Below are 21,582 nucleotides of genomic sequence, written 5' to 3' on the forward strand. Positions count from 1 at the left end.
GGTACCATCTCACACTTGTCAGAATGGCTATCATCAACAAATTGACAAAGACACGTACTGTCGAGGATGTGGAGAAAAAGGAACCCTTGTGCACTGCTGGTGGGAATGCAGACTGGTGCAGCCACTGTGGAGAACAGTATGGAGTTTCCTCAAAAAACTAAAAATGGAACTCCCATTTGACCCAGTGATCCCACTTCTAGGAAAATATCCCAAGAAACTAGAAACACCAATCAGAAAGGATATATGCACCCCTATGTTCATAGCAGCACAATTTACAATAGCTAAGATTTGGAAACAGCCTAAGTGCCAATCAGCTGATGAGTGGATTAAAAAACTGTGGTACATCTACACAATGGTATATTATGCAGAAAGAACTCTTACCATTTGCAACTGCATGGATGGACCTGGAGAGCATTATGCTAAGCAAAATAAGCCAATTGGAGAAAGATAAATATCACATGATCTCACGCATTTGTTGAATATAATGAACAACATAAACTGATGAACTAAAATAGATACAGGGACATAGAAGCATCGAACAGATGGCGCCTCTGAGGGAAGGCAGGGCAGGGTAGAAGTGGGGGGAGTAAGAGATCAACCAAAGGACTTGTATGCATGCATATAAGCATAACCAAAGGACAAAGACAGCAGGGGGGTGGGGACACGTGCTGGGAGTGTGTGTTTGGGGGAGTTTTGAGGTCAATGGTGGAAAAGGGAGACATATTTTATACTTTCAACAATAATTTAAATAAAAAATATTTGACAAAGGAGGCAAGAGCATATAATGGAGCAAGAGAGACAGTCTTTTCAATAAATGGTGTTGGAAAATTGGACAGATACATGCAAAAGAATGAAACTAGACCACCAACTTACACTATACACAAGAATAAACTCAAAATGGATAAAAGACTTAAATTTAAGATGTGAAACCATAAAAATCTTAGAAGAAACCATAGGCAGCATAATCTCAGACATCTCTTGTAGCAATATGTTTACGGATACATCTCCTAGGACAAAGGAAACTTAGGAGAAAATAAATGGGACTACATCAAAATAAAAAGCTTCTGCACAGCAAAACAAAAAGGGAGGCCACTGTATGGGAGAACATATTTGGCAATGATACATCTGATAAAGGGTTCATATCCAAACCATATAAGGAACCCATACAACTTAACAGAAGGGAGATAAACAATCCAATTAAAAAATTGGCAATAGACCCAAAGGTTCTCTTACCCTTTGAGACAGCATGGGGGAACCTGAAGAGTGTCATGCTAAGTGAAATAAGTCAGTCAGAGAAAGACAAGTATCACATGATCTCACTCATATGTCGAATCTAACAAAATAAACGGATGAATGGAGTAGATCCAGAGACATGGAAGTATGGAACAGAGTTGGAAATCTTGGAGGGAAGGTGGGGGAGGGGGGGTGGATAGCAGATAATCAACCAAAACCTTGTATGCATATATTCATAACCCATGGACGCAGACAATACGGTGGTGAGGGCATGGGGTGGGGGGGTGTGTGTGGTGGTGGGCTGAAGGGGGTCAATGTGCTGGAAAAAAGGGACACGTAATACTTTCAACAATAAAGGTTTATTAAAAAACAACAGCTTTGGCTCTGCAAAATAATCCAGCAACCAAAGAAAAGGCAACAGACGAAATGAGAGAAGTTATTTGCAAACAACAGCTCCGACAAGGGGTTTGTATTGAGATGTATAAAGAACTCATACAACTCAACACTAAACAAACAATCCAATTAAAAAATGGGCAGAAGACCTGCATAGACACTTCTCCCAAGAAGACTTACAAATAGTACTGCTGGTGTGGCTCCATTGGTTGGAGCATTGTCCCATACACCAAAAGGTCATGGGTTCAATTCCCAGTCAGGGCACTTACTTAGGTTGTGGGTTTGATCCCCAGTTGGGGTGTACTATGGGAGGCAACTAATCGATGCTTCTCTCTCACATTGACATTTTCCTCTCCCTCTCTAAAATCAATTAAAAAATATCCTTGGGTGAGGAACAAAAAACAAAACAAAACACACACACAAACAAAAACAAACAAACAAAACAAAACAAAACAAAAAAGACATACAAATGGCCAACAGATATATGTAAAGATTCTCAACTTCACTAGCTAATAGGGAATTGCAAACCAAAACTACAATGAGATACCACCTCACATCTGTTAGAATGGCTATTATCAACAAGACAAGTAATAAGTTTTGGAGAGGTTGTGGAGAAAAAGGAACCCTTACTCACTGCTGGTGGGCACTTAAACTGGTACAGCCACTGTGAAAAACAGTATGGAGGTATCTCAAAAATTAAGCATAAAAGGGGGACATATGTAATACTTTCAACAATAAAGAATTTAAAAATAAAAATAAATTTAAAAAATAGTTATCATATGACCCAGCAACCCCTCTTCTGGGTATCTACCAGAAAAATTTGAAAACATTTATGTGGAAAGATATATGCGCCCTTATGTTCACAGCAGCACTATTCATGGTAGCTAAGATTTGGAGACAACCAAAGTGTCCTTTGATAGAGGGTTGCATAAAGAAGATGTGGTACATAAATACTATGGAATACTATTCAGCCATAAGAAAAGATTTGGAATACTGCCATTTGAGACAACATAACACAGATGAACGTTGAGAATATCATGCTAAGTGAAATAAATAAGATAGAAAAAGTTAAGAACCATATGATTTCACGTATAAGTAGGATATAAAACTGAAAGTAACAAATGAACAAACAAGAAAAAGAAAGTTCTAGACACAGAGAGCAGTATAATGGTAACCAGAAGGAAGAGGTGTTGGGGGGATAGTAAAGGGTAAAAGAAGTCAAGTATATGGTGACAGAAGAATTGATTTTGAGTGGTGAACACACAATGCAGTATACAGATGATGTATTATAGAAATGTAAACTTAAATCCTATATAATCTTAGTAACCGATGTCATCCCAATACATTTTATAAAAAGAAAAATATGCTCATGTAGACATTATTCATAATAGAAAAACATTGAAAACAAACTAAATACCAAACAGTGGGATATGACTAAGTTTTGTCATAAACATTGTACTACTATATAAAATTTCAAAGATTATATATCAATATGGGAAAATATGCAAATACACACAGCATACAATATAATTAAAAACTTTTAAAAAAAGGCACTATACACATACATCAAATGTTATGCAACTTAAAATTAAAATGGTAAAGATGGTGAGATTATGAGATTTTTATTTTTTCATCATACTTCTATTTCTTCATAGTTTTTTAAAATATATTTTTATTGATTTCAGAGAGGAAGGGAGAGGGAGAGATAGAAACATCAATGATGAGAGAGAATCATTGATCGGCTTCTCCTGCACGCCCCCTACTGGGGATGGAGCCTGAAATTCAGGCATGTGCCCTGACCAGGAATCCTGACCTCCTGGTTCATAGGTCAACGCCCAACCACATAAGCCACACCAGCCTAGAAATCTTCACTAGGTGGAGATTTTTTTTTTTTAATCTTCACTTGAGGATATTTTTCCATTGATTTTTAGAGAGTGGGAAAGACAGAGAGAAATATCAATGTGGGAGAAGCACATCAATTGATTGCCTCCTGCATAAGTCCCAACTAGGGCCTGGACAAGGGAGGAACCCAAGGCCCTTCAGTCTGCAGGCCGATGCTCTAGCCACTGAGCCAAACCGGCTAGGGCAGTAGGTGGAGATTTTGATTCCACTATTCTATTTAGAAGCTTGGCCAGTTTCATAAACATCATCCATTCATCATCATATACAGACCTTCAAAGGAATAACAATTTGAAATACACCTATGTTATAGAATCATCTCATGGAAACTCACAATGTCAGAATCAAATGTGGCTTTAATCATCATCTAGATCAGGCGGTGTGATATCAATTGCCCACAATCACTAGATAACATCAATGAATAAAACAGGTCATTTATAAGAAAACACTTCCCTTCCACACACACACAAAATCCTGTCTCCATTCTCCAAACCCACCAAATTTTTAAAAAGGATATATGCAGGTGTTATGGTCTGTACTTTTTCTCAATTTTGAAAGAGATCTGGGTTCAAGAAATATTTTGCTTTTGAAAAAACTATACAAGAAAAACAATACAACCTGAGTTTCGGGGAGACAAGAGGGAATAGTAACAACCATGGAAAAACAGAAAATAAATGCTTCATATAAAAGGGACAGGCTGCTACTCAGCTCTAGTTGACTATTCACATATGAAGTCTCTTACTTTTAAGTTCATGCAACTAATTTAAAATATGAGAAAAAATGTGTCAAAAAGACATGTCTTAGGATTGGCTATAGCTTAGCTTGCAATCTTGATCTAACCCAACTTCCTACCTTGGGTATAATGGATAAAATCACACTCACTGAGTGTCCTGATATTTCCTAGAGGTCACTCAGTTGACAGAACAGGAATTACAACTCAGATCTATGGTTAACTACAATGGGAGAATTCTGGTTTTCCTCAGAGAATTTTATACACATTTAAAGTATCTAATTAAGTGTTAAATATTATTTAATGGCAGATTTAAAGGCATATGGCTTTGGCCCTCAATAGTATAAAATACCATAAGAAGTATTTTCCATACAACACATGCTACTCCACATCCAAGAAGTTATCAATGAAAAGTATACATTTTTTTGCTCCATCCATATAGTATAGTTTAAAAAAAAAAGAATTTTGAAACAAAACATTATGAAACTTCTCTGTAGGTTAGTGTATCATCTCTGCTTTAATATTTTGAATTTAAAGTCTTTTTTGACATATTCAGTACAATTACCAAAGATACTGGGGAATATTAAATAGGTTTTTTTGTTAGTTACATTTTGCTGTTTTGTTGAACTTGCAAGTTTCCCATAAGTTTTAAGTAATCTAGTATTATTACTTCTTAATCAGCTTGAGTAGGATGTAGTAGTGCGCAAAGCGGCAGATGGCCAGAGGGGAGCCCAAGTCCAGGCTGGGATTCATCCCGGCCCTGCTGTGCCTGCATGTGCCTGCCGCCTGCCATGGCCGCTGCTGGATAGTGCTGCTGGGGAGGCAGGAGAGGCTCGTTCCACTCCAGCTGCATTCTAGCTGTGAGCCTGGTGTCTGGCACCTGATCTGTCACTGAGCAGTGCTCCCGCTGTGGGAATGCACTGACCACCAGGGGGCAGCTCCTGCATTGAGCGCCTGCCCCCTAGTGGTCAGTGCACGTCATAGCTACTGGTCAAACGGTCGACTGGTCACTTAGGGTTTTATATATATAGATTCCTACTTAGCCAAATGCCAAGAATTAGGCACAACAAAGGCTCCCCAAAACAATATATAGCATGAATTACTTACAGGGTCAGACATAACACTAGCAAATGTGTAAAAAGGCAATATGCAAAATAAATTTTTTAAAAGGAAGAATTATAATGGTGAAAACAGGGAAGAGAAGGAAGAAAGGAAGATTCAGCAAAGAACACACAATTCAATTCATTAACATAGATTTGCACTTTATTGTAATTTTGCATCCTGAGATAATAAAATTTTATATCTGACAAGTGAACGATGACAGAAGCAGCAGCGAAAGTTTCTGAGAGGCAGGTATTCTTAATTTTGGCACAGCCATAAATAGGTTAAGTTCTTGCGGGGGGTAACTCCAGAACTCAAAGGAGAAAAATGAATTCATTCCACAGGCTATGTAACAATATAAGATGCATGGAAGTTCTTGGCTTGAATGGACATAGCCACTTCTATTCTTTTCTAGAAAAGTTGTCCCAATAGGAATCCTCTGCCAAAAAATAGAAATCCTAGATTTTTCAAACAGATGTTTTGATTAATGCCTGCTTCGGCTACCAAGATTTCTTGTTTTTGCAGGTGAGACTCATATTTATATGTGGTTAGTCCAAGGATGGCAAACTAGCTCACAGATTATATAATTTCAAACATTTATACCTTGTTTCAAAGTCCATTAAAACAATTTTATACTATTTGCTTACTAGAAAAATAGAAAATTAATCCAAGATAAATGCAAAGAAAATAAGCAGGAATAAAAGGAACTCTGAGAAAGTATTGCCTTGACTCATCACATTGAGTTTATGAGCAGAACTACTTTGAATCTCAGAAGATGATTTTTACTCTGATGCTAGAATAATGACATTACAACACTTTCCACATTTGCAATTCTATATGTGTGTATGTATACTTCACATACACATCTAAATAAATTAGCTCAGTTATATAATTCTGAAACAAACAAACAAAACTGAAGGCAAGTTCTAACCCGAAGTTATATAGTCCAATCTTGCCAAAAACACAAACACACATAATCTAGCATTTCATTATTTAGGGATGGGGTAAGCAGCCTGTGGAGACTGTCAAATAATCTTAGTTACTTTATAAAAGTGGATCCCAACATTTCACCATAAGAATCCCTTTATTATTCCTTCCCATGTTTTCAAGTATTTTGTTTACTAAATTGTATGTAATAGGCTTTCTGATTTTTTTTATTATTCTGCTGCCATCCACAGCTTTTGATCAGTGTGTCATAACTACTGTTACATAGAATTGAAAAAATATAAGCAAAATGCATGGAAATTCAATTTCTTAGTTGACTTGTGCAGAAAAAATATTATGAGCAAATATATGATCTCTAGTATACTTTTCGAAATATTGAAAAGGGTTCAAAGATGTCTTTACTGCTATCTTCATCTGCCCCAAGTTGGGAACCACTGGTTATATCTACCCTCTTTTCCTCCCTAAATCAAGTATTAGCATAACATAACATAACATAACATAACATAACATAACGTAACGTAACGTAACGTAACGTAACACAACTACCCATGTTAACACATAGGGGATTGGTAACAAAATTTACCACTGAAAATCAGATTAATTGTAACACTCATTCTGCAGGGTTTAACTGAGAAAGAAAACATAACAGATTTAAAGCAATTTATTTAAAAATACAAAACTATGATGTCCAGTATATCTTCCAGTCAACTTCAAAAATCACATTAATATATGAAGAAATCTTCAATTCCCCTGTGAGGTAGGACAAGAATATTGTCCCCACTTACACAATGAGGACACAAGGTACAGAGGAATTAAGCAGCAGAGCTAAGAACTGAACCAACCAGAAGTGACTTGGGTTTGAATTTCATACCACTTTCCTTTCCATTTAATATCAATTTGTTCCAACTGATCTTTTTGAAGATGTGGAGCTTAATAAGTCACTGAAACAGATAATGGATAGAATATGAAACTTTTTACATTAATGTTAAAGTAGGTCCTCCCATATCTCCATTGTTGTTATAGCTATAATTTTTGTCTGGATACCAACTATGTAGTTAGATTCCACATAGGCAAACACTACAGACCTGTCCTCAGTTCCTAGGGAAATTACATTAATTCTTATTACCATATAGGGCTGAGGTCTAGCAAGCATAAGGTTCTTTAAGTCTGTGTGATATGAATACATACCAGCTAGGAGCCAGTTGGTGAATCAAACTTACTGCGTGCAAGGCACTGTGGGAATACTCACAAAGTGTAGTAGATTTAAGAAAAATCATTCTGAGATTCTGTAGGGTAAAAATTTCTTAAGGATTCCTAAAATCAAAGAATATGATTAGGTGATTTCTAATTTTCTGTCTAGCTCTAGGCTCAACCCCATGATTTTACAGATAAAGAGATTGACATGTAATTTAAGTGACTTTTAAGGAGCCCATAAGATTAGATAATTTCTTCATATAGTATGAATCTGAAGTCCACAGAAAAGAAAACATATTCTCAGGTTGCTATCATCAACCTTATTTTTAGACCACATATTACATAAAAAGGTAATGTTAATAAACCAATTTCTTTTCTGTGGAAAATTTTCCTATAGTTCACCAATTAAAGGAACCCAAACAGTTTGACAATTGTTGCAAAATGGATTTTTAAAGTAGAATTTTATAGGCATAGGAGGCTCTAATTTCAATAAATTTGAGCATCTTATAATCAAATTAGCAAAAAATATTTCCACTATGTGAAACTGCTCCCATTAAACAGATATAATTTCTATATTTTTCTAGATAAAAATAAATTCTAATGAAATATTATTCAAGCAGTGAGGTTTCTTTTAAAAATATTTTATTTATTGATTGATTTTTAGAGGGAGGGGGTAAGAGAGGGAGGGGGTAAGAGAGAGAGAAATATTGATCTTTTGTTCCACCCATCTATGCATTCATTGGTTGATTCTTGTTTGTGCCTTGATCAGGGATTGAACCCACAACCTCAGGTAGTAGTGAGTTATTGAGATTTGATTTTGTAAGTGGTGGGTTATTTGTAAGCAAAATTAAAATGTTAATTTTTAAAGCTCTCATACATATGAAAAAAACCCTATTTTTTTCAAAGACTTACAAATGTTGTGGAACTTCACTCCAATTATTACAAAACAAAAATAAATTTCATTAAAAATGGTAGAGTACTAAGTATTAATGCAGTTCAACTGATCAGACAGTACTTATAGGTCATAATAATATGAGTAGTATGTCTATTCAATACTTAAGTGGGTTTTGGTGGGGCTTCAATCCAAGACCATTGTTGTTCCAGAACCATGTTAAATTACACTTACACTAGCATTAGAATTAAACTAGTTTTGTGAGTGACTGATAGTCTTGTTCTGTAATATTTTGTCACTAATGGATCACATGACTAGGGGAAAAGAAAAAAACGGGCTTTAAACAGATTTAAACAAGTAGAAGAAATATAATGTGTTAGTGAAATATACTTAATTGAAAAGATAGTTTTAAATCTAATTTCTACCAATTCATCTATTCTGCCTCCTTTCACATAAGATGCTACTTTTGTTCAAAAAAGACAAGGCACTTTCCCATCTACTTCTAACAGTTGACTACAATGGTCTCTTTCCTAAATTAACATGAGGGTTAAAAGGGAACAAAGAATAATGGAAAAGGGTTAAAGTTTATTTCATTTTATCTACAATTCGAGTGCTTAAAGGTGTAATGGGGATGGAGCTGCATAAAGGTAAGTTAGAGAGGAACCAGTTTTAACTTGTAACCTTAAAGCTTTGTGAGATTTATATGCTTTGGCAAATACATGTTATTTTCTCTGGAAATGACCACAGCAAGTTTAATAAAGGATTATTATGTAGCAAAAAAGTAAAAATTACTTTCTTCAATTAAAAAACAACTTTCACAAAAATATTTTACTAACTTGATGAAAATATCTGAGTACATTCTATCTTGAGGATAAAAGAAAAAAAGACCAGGGGGAGGAATTAATGACCACTAGTGTGCTCTGTCATTTCAGCATTCACTGTTGCCAATTTCATTGAAAACAATCCCTCCCCAAAGCATTCTAAAACCCCAAATGAAAATTAGCCCCAGCCAAATGCAAATAGCTTGAAAAAGCAGTCATATAAGAAAGTAAAAAAGAATACTGGTTATTTTCTGAATAGTTTCAAGAAAATAAAATGAGTCAACCAGCATAATGATCAATAAAGTAATACATTTAAAAGCAATTAGAGTAGGTTTTAAAATTAAGTTTATAAAAATGGTTTTTATAATAAATACTATTGTAACTTGAATTATACTCTGTGACCTTCAGATGCACTCTATTCCTGTCTCAATATTTATATCATGGAAACGATTCACTACTTTCTGCTGTTCTTTGAGTAAAACCAAGTGTGATTTATACATGGTAGAAAAAGTTACAATGACCATCACATGGCTAAATGCTAAATTTATATAAAAAATGAGATTTTATGGATTGACATTTACAAGTAATTATTCTATCAGTGATAATTAGGAATTTTGTATTATTTTTCAAATCAATTTTGGTATTAAACTGTCACAGTTTGAAGCATAAACCTGATGATATTAGCCAGAACATAAACCACAGATAAAATGTTTCCCTGACCTTACCTATAAAAAAAGACATTTGGTATGCATTTTCAGAGGTTTCCACCTTGTCTATAAAAATACACCTTCAGTTGTGCAGCATAGAAACATGATATTTGCAGACACACACAACATATGAAAAGTTAGATTCTGGGTGGCTGGGTGGCATGGTAATGGGGCTCTACTGAGGGAGGTGAAAAAGTGTTTGCGCAAAAATTATAGTCACATATCAAATACGGTTTCTTTTTTCCCCTCTTCTATTACTGGTATAAGACTGTGGATGTCAAAGTACGCATAAATTTTACAAGTGGCTTTAAAATGTTTGACCTTGTATGAAGAAATGATTGTTCTCTTCACTGGGATAAATGCTTGCCTAAAAAACTTTACTAAAAGCAATAAAAGGTAATAAATAAAATATTATTCAGTCCCAGATATTATTATTTTTAGCACTAAGAATTACAAATAATGTGTAATTACAAATTCTAGAAGAATTAAAGTGTGGTGTTCTCACTTATCTTAATTGTGAGGCAAAATATGCACATACCAATGAAAAGGCTATATATGGGGTGAATTTTTAAAGTAAAATATTTTGGTTTAAATACTTGTCTTTCCTTATTTATAATATCCAAATGTTGAAAAAAGATCCTCAAAAATAAGATTAAGAATATTTTATCAGTTATGATTCAGCCACTACATATACTTTAGGTACAGCTTTTCAATTAGCTCTCTCTTTCCCAAAGTAGAATATCAGAACTCCAAAAGGGGGTTAGCAGTGGCATTCATGGGGATCTACACACCATCTAAGCCATTTGAAATCTTGAAATACTCCTTTACAAGTCATAATTGTGTGTATTTTCAAACAAGGGAAATGAAACATTAAGGTAAATAAATGAGAATACTGAGGTTGTGAAATGTGTCAGATGTCAAATGAATTCTTTTGGGGATGGAAATGGAGGACAAAACTGGAACTACTAAATTAAATGGAAAAAATCAGGTTCTTGGTTTCAGGTGCAAGGCAGAATATCTCAAATTATTTCAATTTTAATCAACTCATTACAAAGGGCAACCCTGTTCTACAGCTGAAATTTTTAACATACTTATTGTGGCTTTGCCATACAATAGCATGTTAACAGTATGTACATTCCAAAGGATGCTTACAAACTTCAATCATATTAAAATCTATGCAGAATTGTTGGCAATACAGTAAGAGCAATATTAAATTCTGTAAACCATGGCATACCACATTGTACATTATGCAAAGAGACAATATTTACAAGTCGTTAGGAGTTTAAATATTTTATCCACTAACATAAATGATAATTTAGCTAAGTGCAGGACAAAACGAGTGCTATTAATTGCATGTCCTTTACAAGCAGGAAAGAGTAAAACCATTGCTAAAAGCTACCAATAGCTTATTTATGTATGTTTAATATGGGATTACAGAGCATTATAGTAGCCTAGAAAAATGATGCCTATTTAGAAACAGCAAGTAGGAAAATTATAAGGCAGCATGCTTAGAACAGTTTTTGGTTTTTTTTTTAAACGCCAGCACTAATGTTTAATCTTTAATGGCAACTACATATACACATATATGTGTATATTTATTTAAAAATGGAGAGTGGAAAACACAAGCCTCATTTAACAACAAAAAAAGATGTGCAAATTTTCTTCTTAAACCAACACAAAAGAGTGAGGAAAATATTCTACCATTATAAAGAATAAATTGAACACAGCAAAGGAGACCATCTTCATTCCAAAATCATCTACAAGGCACTAAGGGTAGGAAATGACAGGTAACACAGAAGTGACTGAATAAAATTCCTCAGTCAGGCCGGAATATGGGATATTTTGGTAAGAATTCTATTAGTATTACCTGTAAAATAAAAACAAACAAGAATATTTGACATAATAATTTTCATTTACTATATCTTACATATATCCCAGAAACCATATACTCATTTTTCACAGGACTATATTTTATAAGTGAAATATATAAAACAGTTATAAAAAGAATTTACCACACTTTTTTGTTAGATTGAAAATTAAATCAAATTGGCAAATATAATTACTTACTGTAGCTAACAGTTTTTATTACCTGATTGAAAATAACTATTTGTTTAGGTGAAGAAAAGTAAACCCTATTACATTATTATGTCCTTCCACATCTTCCCCCTCCCTTTTTTTTTTAGCAAAGTGGAAGAAATTAAAATTGTGTTATACAGATTAGAAAAATACCTTTATCTATATTACATCTATATATTTTTCTATTAAAGCTGCTATTTGCTTGAGTATTACTATCTTTTACAAGTTGTTTGTAAAAAATAATAAAGTGTCTAAATGGATTAAAACATTTTAATTAAAGGTTTGAAAATATAATAATGAAAAGATATTTACGAAGATATTTGTAAAGTTACATAAATTTAATATGTAAATTTATAATAGTAGATTTTAGATTTGTGGTCATTAGCATATTTTCCTCAAAAAACTATTCAAAGTGGAGAAAGATACCATAACAATCCTTATTTAGGCAATGGAAATGGAATGTTTATTATTAAATACTAGAGGTCTAGTGCATGAAATTCGTGCACTGGGCAGGGGGAACCCTCAGCCCAGCCTGCACCCTCTCCAATCTGGGACCCCTCAGACATCCCTCTCACAATCCAGGACTGCTGGCTCCCAACTGCTCGCCTGCCTGCCTGCCTGATTGCCCCTAACTGCTTCTGCCTGCCAGCCTGATCACCCCATAACCACTCCTCTGTCAGCCTGACTGATGCCTAACTGCTCCCCTGCTGGCCCGATTGCCCCTAACTGCCCTCCCCTGCAGGCCTGGTCACCCCCAACTGCCCTCCCCTGCTGGCCTGGTCGCTCCTAACTGCCCTCCCCTGCTGGCCTGGTCACCCCTAACTGCCCTCCCCTGCAGGCCTGATCACCCACAACTGCCCTCCCCTGCCGGCCATCTTGTGACCACATGGGGCGGCCATCTTGTGTCCACATAGGGGCAGCCATCTTGTGCAAGGGCATGATGGTCAATTTGCATATTACCTATTTATTATATAGGATATACTGCATGTCAGCAACTTGAAACTTGGATAAATTTCATATTCTTTTCTTTTCTTTTTTTTTTTTTAAGTGTCAATTTTAAATCTTTTTTTTATTTTTTTTTTATTTTTCGCTAAAAGTATTACAAAGGGTATTACATAAGTGTCCTTTTTTCCCCCCCCGCCCTTGACAAGCCCCTGCCCTCCCTTACCCCCCAGTGTCTTATGTCCATTAGTTAAAATTTCATATTCTTTTCAATGTTAATGATGTTGAATTCATCACATTGGCTATATGTGAATTTATGTTTTATGCTTAAGATTGCCTAGGTTTCAGTAAAAAATATAGAAACTACAGTTTCTTTACTAAAAAATGTCAGCTAAGAAAAAAAAAGGCAGGCAAATGAATCCAGAAATCAGTTCCTATATTAAGCAAGCTTCAACAAAATTACAGCTGCGCCCATCACCATACGCAATGGTTTGCACCTATGTTAAAAGATTAAAGTTGTGCAATATTTTCTTCTTTTAAAAAGCAATCATTGCTTTTTTTAAAAAAAACTTTAACAATTTAAAAAACTATGCTTTTATTTATTTCAGAGAGAGGAAGGGAGAGTGAGAGAGGGATAGAAACATCAATATGAGAGAAAATCATTGATCAGCTGCCTTCTGCATGCCCCCTACTGGGGATGGAGCCCACAACCTGGGCATGTACCCTGACCAGGAATCAAACCATGACTTCCTGGTTTCATGGGTCTATGCTTATCCAATGAGCTACACTGGCCAGGCTTCTTTTTTTAAAAATAGTTTATTGATTTTTGGAGAAAGAAGAAGGGAGAAGAGAGGAACACTGATGTGAGAGCATAACATTGATCGGCTGCCTCTTGCTCACCCCCTACTGGGGATCGAGCCCGCAATCTGGTCATGTGCCCTGACTGGGAATTGAACCAGCAACCTTTTGGTGCATGGGACGATGCCCAACCAACTGAGACACATCAGCCAGGTCAGTGTGCAATATTTTCATCTGAGCACACTAGCTGAGATTTTTCTAAGCTCCAAATAACTGTTAGCTTTCAAGATATCTTATGTTGGCTACAAATCTAAAGAAGGTGGAGAAAATCTCCATGTTCTAACTGATTAAAGTTCAGCCTGAGGAGAAAAAAGGTAGAAAGATGATTTGACAAATGGTAAATGTAGTAAAATGTAACAATTAGGATGGGATCAACAATAGTTTAATTAAAAAACAACTGCATACTTACATACTCCATCATATTGCTAGTTTCACATTTCCTTTTAGTCAACTTCCAGTGTAAAGCAAGCTAAGAAAGTACAGTTTGTTAAGAATTTTGTTATCAATTTATACTAATTATTACCAATACATTTTAATAAATCACTGAAAACAATCCAAGAGTAAGTACAAGATAAAAAAATAGCATTTAAAAATACCTGTTAAAGAATATACATTGAAAATTGAGTATTAATTCTCTAATCCATTCTTTTGTGGCCTGAAAAAGTCTCATTTTTTTCAATTTAATAATACAAATATATAAATAGGGTACTTATTTGCTTAAATTTCTTACCTTGTGATATAATCTGTTATTTTCCCACTCTAATAACTTCTGAATTGATCTTCTGGTCTAAGAGTAAGAATCAAGACTTTGTTACAAGATGACTTAAGGAACTTTATAAACTATGTGTATCTATATTTTTCTGCTTATTTGTAAGATCCCATTATTTTCTCCTCTTGTTTTTCTATTAGAAATTAGAAAAAAAAAACCACAATGTAATTGACAGAAACTACCAAAAGAGGAGCAATATTTCAGGTGGTTATAAGATCCCATTCCCTCCCTCCTTCATATATACATACACATACACACTTGCATATGTGAGATTTTAATATGTGCATTTCAAAAGGAAATGTGTACAAATTACCCTGTGTTGTGAGTCCATTCACTGAATTATTGTGAAACATTACTAATATTTCTAGAAGTCTATTTATGAATGTAATCTACATTTTCATATATTTTTCCACAAGGTTACTTTTTCAATATACATGCAATATGCCAAGCTAATATGATTTCTCTCAGAAAATTTTTCTATCAGAACTCCTAGCACAATGCTTGGCATTCAGTAGTCAGTCCAGGTCTACAGGTTCAGTAAAGCAAGCGAACATATATCAGAATTTCCACTGAAAAAAACATCTTAAAAACAGCCAGTGAGAAAACTTGTATTTAGAGGGGAAAATATAGAGAAACAGCACGGTAGTAAACAGAAGAACAGACGTTGAGTTTCTCCATTTGGAGTGCACATATTTTGTAGGGAGTAAGAAAAGCTTTCAAAACCTTTGAAAACATTAAAATAAAATATTACTAGGCATTTGAATTCTTATTTAAAGAGTTTTATAATGTTTCTGATAAACAAGCTAATAAGCATTGTTACATTTTAAAACTACATATAATTTACATATAAGACTATATTTGAAATGATATCCAAAGCACTAGCACAAGAAACTATTCTACCTGTTCACCTACATAAGTTAACAACCAATAGCAATTGTATTCAGCACATTTACAGTGGGCCAGATCAGCAACACTACCAGCTAGAGTTAGCTGTGGGGACCTTGCACTTGAAAGAATCTCTCTAAACAAATTCAGATAGTTAAAGAAAGAGATTGAATTAGTAATTATAAATCTTTCCACAAAGAAAAACCCAGACCCCCTGAAAAGTGAGGGGGTCTCAGCCCAAAACAGGGCTCCTAAACCCAGAACACCAATGCTGGCAAGAAGAGCCCACATAACAAATGGCTGTGAAAATCAGTGGAAATTCCTTCCATTCAGGTGAGACAGAAGGCTGGTGAAAATCCAGGTGTTATCTTAAAAAGACAGCACACAAACACTTGCTTGAAGGGATCCACCCTGGGCTCCTGCAGAGGGATGGCAGCTCAGCAGGGTCCCAGAGTCATACAGAGATACTAAGTTGTATGATTTTAGCATGAGGGCCAGAGGGACAGCTGCCAATGTCCCTGAATTGCATCCTCCTCCTGTGCAACCCACGGGCATCTTTTCCTGGGTTGAGGACTCTCCCCACTGGGTATTAGCCTGGTGAGCTACACTAGCTCTACCCTGGTGACTCCCTAAGGCCCCACCCTACCCAATTCCCACACGACCCGAGGCACTGTCAGCAGCAACCACTCTGGGCCCACATTATAGTATTTCTTAAAAAATGCTCGAGGAATTCCACTGATTCTTGAGGGGGTGAGATATACAGGAAGAAACGTTGTATGGCTTCATGTCTAGAGCCATCTTCCTCCACTGTGAACAGGCATTAACTTTCTTATGTTGAGCCCTCCCTCCACACAGCCAAATCTTAATCTGCATTAGCCTGGTGAACTTTCCTAGCTCCATCCTGAAGGCTCCTTGAAACTGCCCAACTACAAAGTTCCACAGGCCCCAGGTGGGTGACAGCTGGCCTTTGTGTACTCTGAGACTTTTGCTGAGTGGCCTCAAACCCAACACTGGCACCAAGTCTGAAACTGTTTTAACCTGGCAAACACCACCTGCCCCACCCTGGTGACTCACTAAGTACCACCTGATGCTATTTTAGTGGCTGAGATGTATGGGAAGCTGGCAGGTAGTAGGGGGTCTTGGGGTGCCTTGGGCCATTTGCTGCAGGCCTGGTACAGGAAACAGCAGGCCTAGGTTCACAGTTTGGCCCTTCTCACTTCACATGCACCCGGGCTAAAAACAGGCAGCTAACAAATGCAGTTGGCTTTATATTTCATAATAGGTAGCCCCAGCTGGTCACAGGAAGCATCTGATATTGACCTGCACTGGAGTCCCTTCACAGAGGACAACAGAGCTAACAGAGCACAACAGAACTAACAGAGCACCATCTGATAAACTCTGTAAGTGCCACTCCTAAAGGGAGCTCTCAGCCAGCACCAGGAACGTGCTGGGGCAAATTATGCAATGTGCGATCAGACCTTGCTCAGCTGCTCATACTCTGTGGTCATGGCAAATTTGCACAGCCAGCCAGCTTTAGAGTCAATAGCAGCCATGGACATGCTAACAGCAATCAAGGCTCATATAAATTATACAAGAAACAGTCCTGGCTCAGGTGGTCAGGGAGATGGCCCCACAAGACACTTACTACATTAGGCCACTCAACCAAGACCGAGAAATATAGCAGATCTACCTAATACATAGAAACAAACAAAGAGAAGCAACCAAAATGGGAAAACAAAGAAACATGCCTCAAATGAAAGAGCTGAAGAAATCTCCAAAAAAAGAGCTAAATGAAATTGAGGCAAGAAATCTACCAGATACAGAGTTCAAAAGAATGGTTAATAGGATGCTCAAGGAATTGAGCGAGAACTTCACCAAGGAGATAACAAGGATAAAAAAGGATATAGAAAACATAAAAAAGAACCAGTCAGAAATGAAGAATAAAATAACTGAAACGAAGAACATACTAGAAGGAATAAATAGATTAGGTGAAGCAGAGAACTAAAGTAGCTACTTGGAAGACCAGGTAGCAGAAAATGCCCATCAGAGCAGCAAAAAGAAAACAAAATTTAAAAAATGAGGATATTTTAAGGGACATCTGAAACAACATCAAAGGTGGCAACATTTATATCATAAAAGTACCAGAAGGAAAAGAGAGCAAGGGATTGAGAACCTTTTTTTAAAAATTTTTTTATTGCTTAAAGTATTACAAAGGGTATTACATATGTGTCCTTTTTTTCCCCCGCCCTTGACAATCCCCTGGCCTCCCCTACCTGAGAACCTATTTGAAGAAATAATGACTGAAAACTTCCATAACCTGCTAAAGAAAAAAGATACACAAGTTCAGAATATGCTGAGTCCCAAACAAGATGAAACCAAAGAGGGCAACACAAAGAACATACTATATAATAAAAGGCTAATATGCAAATTGTCCCCTTGGGAGTTTGACCGCTTGCTATGATGTGCACTGACCACCAGGGGCAGCACAGAATGAAGGAAGGCCCTGGCCGGCAGTTGGCAGCCAGGGGACGGAAGGCCCCAATCGGACCTGATTGCCAGCCAGACCCTATCCATGCACGAATTTTGTGCACTGGGCCTCTAGTTATAAATAAAATGGCAATAGTTAAAGACAAAGAGAGAATCTTAGAAGCATCAAGAGAGCCTGGGCCAGTGTTTCTCAGTAATTGAGCATTGACCCATGAACCAGGAGGTCATGGTTTGATTCCCTGTCAGGGCACAGACCAGGTTGCAGGCTTGATCCCCAGTAGGGGTTGAGCAGGAAGAAGCCGGTCAATGATTCTCTCTCATCATTGATGTTTCTATCCCTCTCTCCCTCTCCCTTCCTCTCTTTGAAATCAATAAAAACATATTGAAAAAAAAAGCACCAAGAAAAAGACAGTTATTTATCTCCAAGAGAGTTCCCATAAGACTGTCAGTTGATTTCTCAAAAGAAACATTTCAGGCCAGAAGGGATTGGCATGATATATTCAAAATGATGAAAACCAAGACAATTCTAACCAAGTAAGCCTATCATTTAGAATTGAAGGAGAAATAAATGGTTTCTAAGACAAGAAAAAGCTAATGGAGTTCATGATCATCAAACCAATATTACATGAAATGTTAGTGGATCTTCTTTAAGAAGAAGAGAGGAACATAGGTTTAAAGAATAAAATGGTAATAAATATGTACCTATCAATAATAACTTTAAATGTACATAGATTAAATGTTCCAATGAAAATTATAAAGTGACAGAATGGATAAGAAAACAAGAACCATATATATAATGTATACAAAAGACCCACCTGAGAACAAAGCATACACATAGACTGAAAGTAAAGAGATGGGAAAAAACATATCTTAAAAATGGAAATTAAAAAAAGCTGAGGTAGCAATACTTATATCCCACAGAATACACTTTAAAAATGCTATAATAAGAGAAAAAGGAGGACATTAATGATAAACAGTTCAATCCAACAAGATTATTTAATTTTAACCCTTGTAAACATTTTTGCATCCTCTTAAATATATAAATCAAATCTTGATAGATATAAAGGGATAGATTGACAGCAGTACAGTCATAGTAGAGGATTTTAATACCACATTGACATCAATGGATAGAACTTTCAGTCAAAATAGTAACAAGGAAACAGCAGCCTTAAATGTCACACTAAATCAGATGGATTTAATTGGGATCTTCAGAGTATTTCACTTCAAAGCAAAAAAAATACGTTCTTCTCAGGTGTACATGGAATAATCTGAAAGATAGACCACATGTCAGGACACAAAATAAGTCTATACAAGTTCAAGAATATTGAAATAATATCAAGAATCTCCTCAGATCATAAGGGCAAAAAAAGTAGAAATCAACTACAATAAAAATCTCAAAAACATTCAAACACATGGAGGCTACATAGTATATTATTAAACAATGAATGGGTTGCCAATGATATCAAAGCAGAAAAACTTCCTGGAAACAATTGAAAATGAACACGCAACAACCAAAAATCTATAGGACACAGTGAAAGCAGTCCTGACAGGGAATTTCATAACTTTATAGGCCTAACTAAAGAAGCAAGAAAAATCTCAGATAAATGATTTAACCCTACATTAAAACAATTAGAAAGAGTACAACAACAAAAGCCCAGAAGAAGAAGGAAGGAAATAAAGATCAGAGCAGAAATAAATGACATAGAGAATTTAAAAAACAATACAAAAGATCAATGAAACTAAGAGCTGATTCTTTGAAAAGATAAACAAGATTGATGAATCTTTAGCCAAACTCATAAAAAAACCCCCAAAAACAATGAGAGAGCCCTGACAAGCAATTCAATGGTTAGCACATCAACCAGCACACTGGAGGGTTGTGGGTTTGATTCCCAGTCAAGGTCACATACCTTGGTTGCAAGCTTGATCCCTGCCACAGGCAGATCAGTGTGCATGTGGGAGGCAACAAATTGATGTCTCTCTCCCAAATCGATGTTTCTCTCTCCTCTCTGTCTCTCCCCCTTCCACTCTTTGCTAAAAATCAATGGAAAAAATATCCTCATTCCTTGGGTGAGAATTAAAAAAAAAAAAAAAGAAACTAAGAGGGAGGACCTAAATAAATAAAATCAGAAATGAAAGAGGCAAAGTAACAACTGACATCACAGAAATACAAAGGATTGTAAGAAAATACTTTGAGCATCTATATGCCAACAAAATGGACAACCTGGGTGAAATGGACAAATTCCTAGAAACATACAATCTTCCAAAACTCAATTAGGAAGAATCAGATCTGACTAGGCCGATAACAACTAAAGAAATTGAAGCAGTTATCTACAAACTTCCAACAAATAAAAGTTTTGGATCACATGGCTTCACAGGTGAGTTTTACCAAACATTAAAAGAAGAACTAACACCTATCCTTCTTGATCTATTTAAAAAAATTTAAGAGGAAGGAAGACTTACAAGCTCTTTATGAGTCCAGAATTATCCTAATTCCAATATCAGATAAAGACACTACAAAGAAAGAAAATTACAGGCCAATATCTCTGATGATCATACTAGTAGATGCTAAAATCCTCAACAAAATATTAGTAAAGCATCTCCAGCAATATATTAAAAAGATCATATACCATGATCAAGCAGGATATATTCCTGGGTGCTAGGTTGGTACAATATTCACAAATCAATAAATGTGATACACCACATAAAATGTAAGATAAAAATCACGTGATCCTATCAATAGATTCAGAAAAAGCATTTGGTAAAATCCAGCAACAATTTATGATAAAATCTCTCAGCAGACTGGGAATACAAGGAACATACCTGAACATAATAAAGGCCATATATGACAAACCCTCAGCTAACATCATAATCAATGAGCAAAAACTAAAAGTGTTTCCCTTAAAAACAGGAACAAGACAGGGTTGCCCACTTTCACCACTCTTATTCAACATAGTACTGGCCACAGTGATAAGACAGGAAAGAGAAAAAGGCATCCAAATTGGAAAGGAGGAAGTAAAACTATCATTATTCACAGATGACATGATAGTGCACATAGAAAACCCTAAAGACTCCACCAATACACTGTGGTATCACCTCACACCTGCCCAAATGGCTACCATTAGTAAACAAATTTGGCAAAGTAGCAGGATATAAAATTAACATCTAGAAATAATAACATTTTTATACACCAATAATGAACTCTCAGAAAAAGAAACTAAAAAAGTCACATTTACCATTGCAATGAAAAAAATAATATATTTAAGAATATACTTAAGGAAGGAGGTAAAAGACCTGTACTTGGAAAACTATAGGGCATTGAAAAAAGAAATAGAAGAAGACACAAACAAGTGGAAGCATAGACCATGTTCGTGGATAGAAAGAATTAACATCATTAAAATGTCCATACTACCCAAATCAATCTACAGATTCAATGCAACCCCTATTAAAATAGCATACTTCACAGATTAAGACCAATATTCCAAAACGGTATATAGAACCAACAAAGACCCGAGCAGCTACTGCAATCTTGAGAAAGAAGTACAAAGTTGGAGGGATCGCAACTCTGGATAGCAAACTACCAGGTGTACCGGTTAATAATGCGGATTTTTTTTTTCAATAGACGGAGTTACACATATGTTGATATATATGCG

General features: G+C 35.8%; 1 protein-coding gene across 4 annotated transcripts in view; it reads right to left on the minus strand.

The window, feature by feature from the left end:
* Positions 1–11,439: 11,439 nt before the first annotated feature.
* The window catches only part of CHIC1 (cysteine rich hydrophobic domain 1), a 99,985-nt gene continuing 89,842 nt past the window's right edge, over positions 11,440–21,582 (minus strand). For 2 of the 4 annotated variants that reach the window (XM_023763810.1, XM_006082854.3), the window contains 3 exons: positions 14,522–14,578; positions 14,201–14,260; positions 11,440–11,782 (listed from right to left, as the gene is read on the minus strand). In XM_023763810.1, coding sequence (XP_023619578.1) covers positions 11,732–11,782; positions 14,201–14,260; positions 14,522–14,578 — 168 coding nt within the window. In that variant the 3' untranslated portion in view covers positions 11,440–11,731. The remainder of the gene's footprint in view (positions 11,783–14,200; positions 14,261–14,521; positions 14,579–21,582) is intronic. The other 2 variants (XM_023763801.1, XM_023763806.1) reach the window with 2 other exon arrangements.

Source organism: Myotis lucifugus, unplaced genomic scaffold, assembly GCF_000147115.1.
Source record: "Myotis lucifugus unplaced genomic scaffold, Myoluc2.0 scaffold_4, whole genome shotgun sequence".
NCBI lineage: Eukaryota > Metazoa > Chordata > Mammalia > Chiroptera > Vespertilionidae > Myotis > Myotis lucifugus.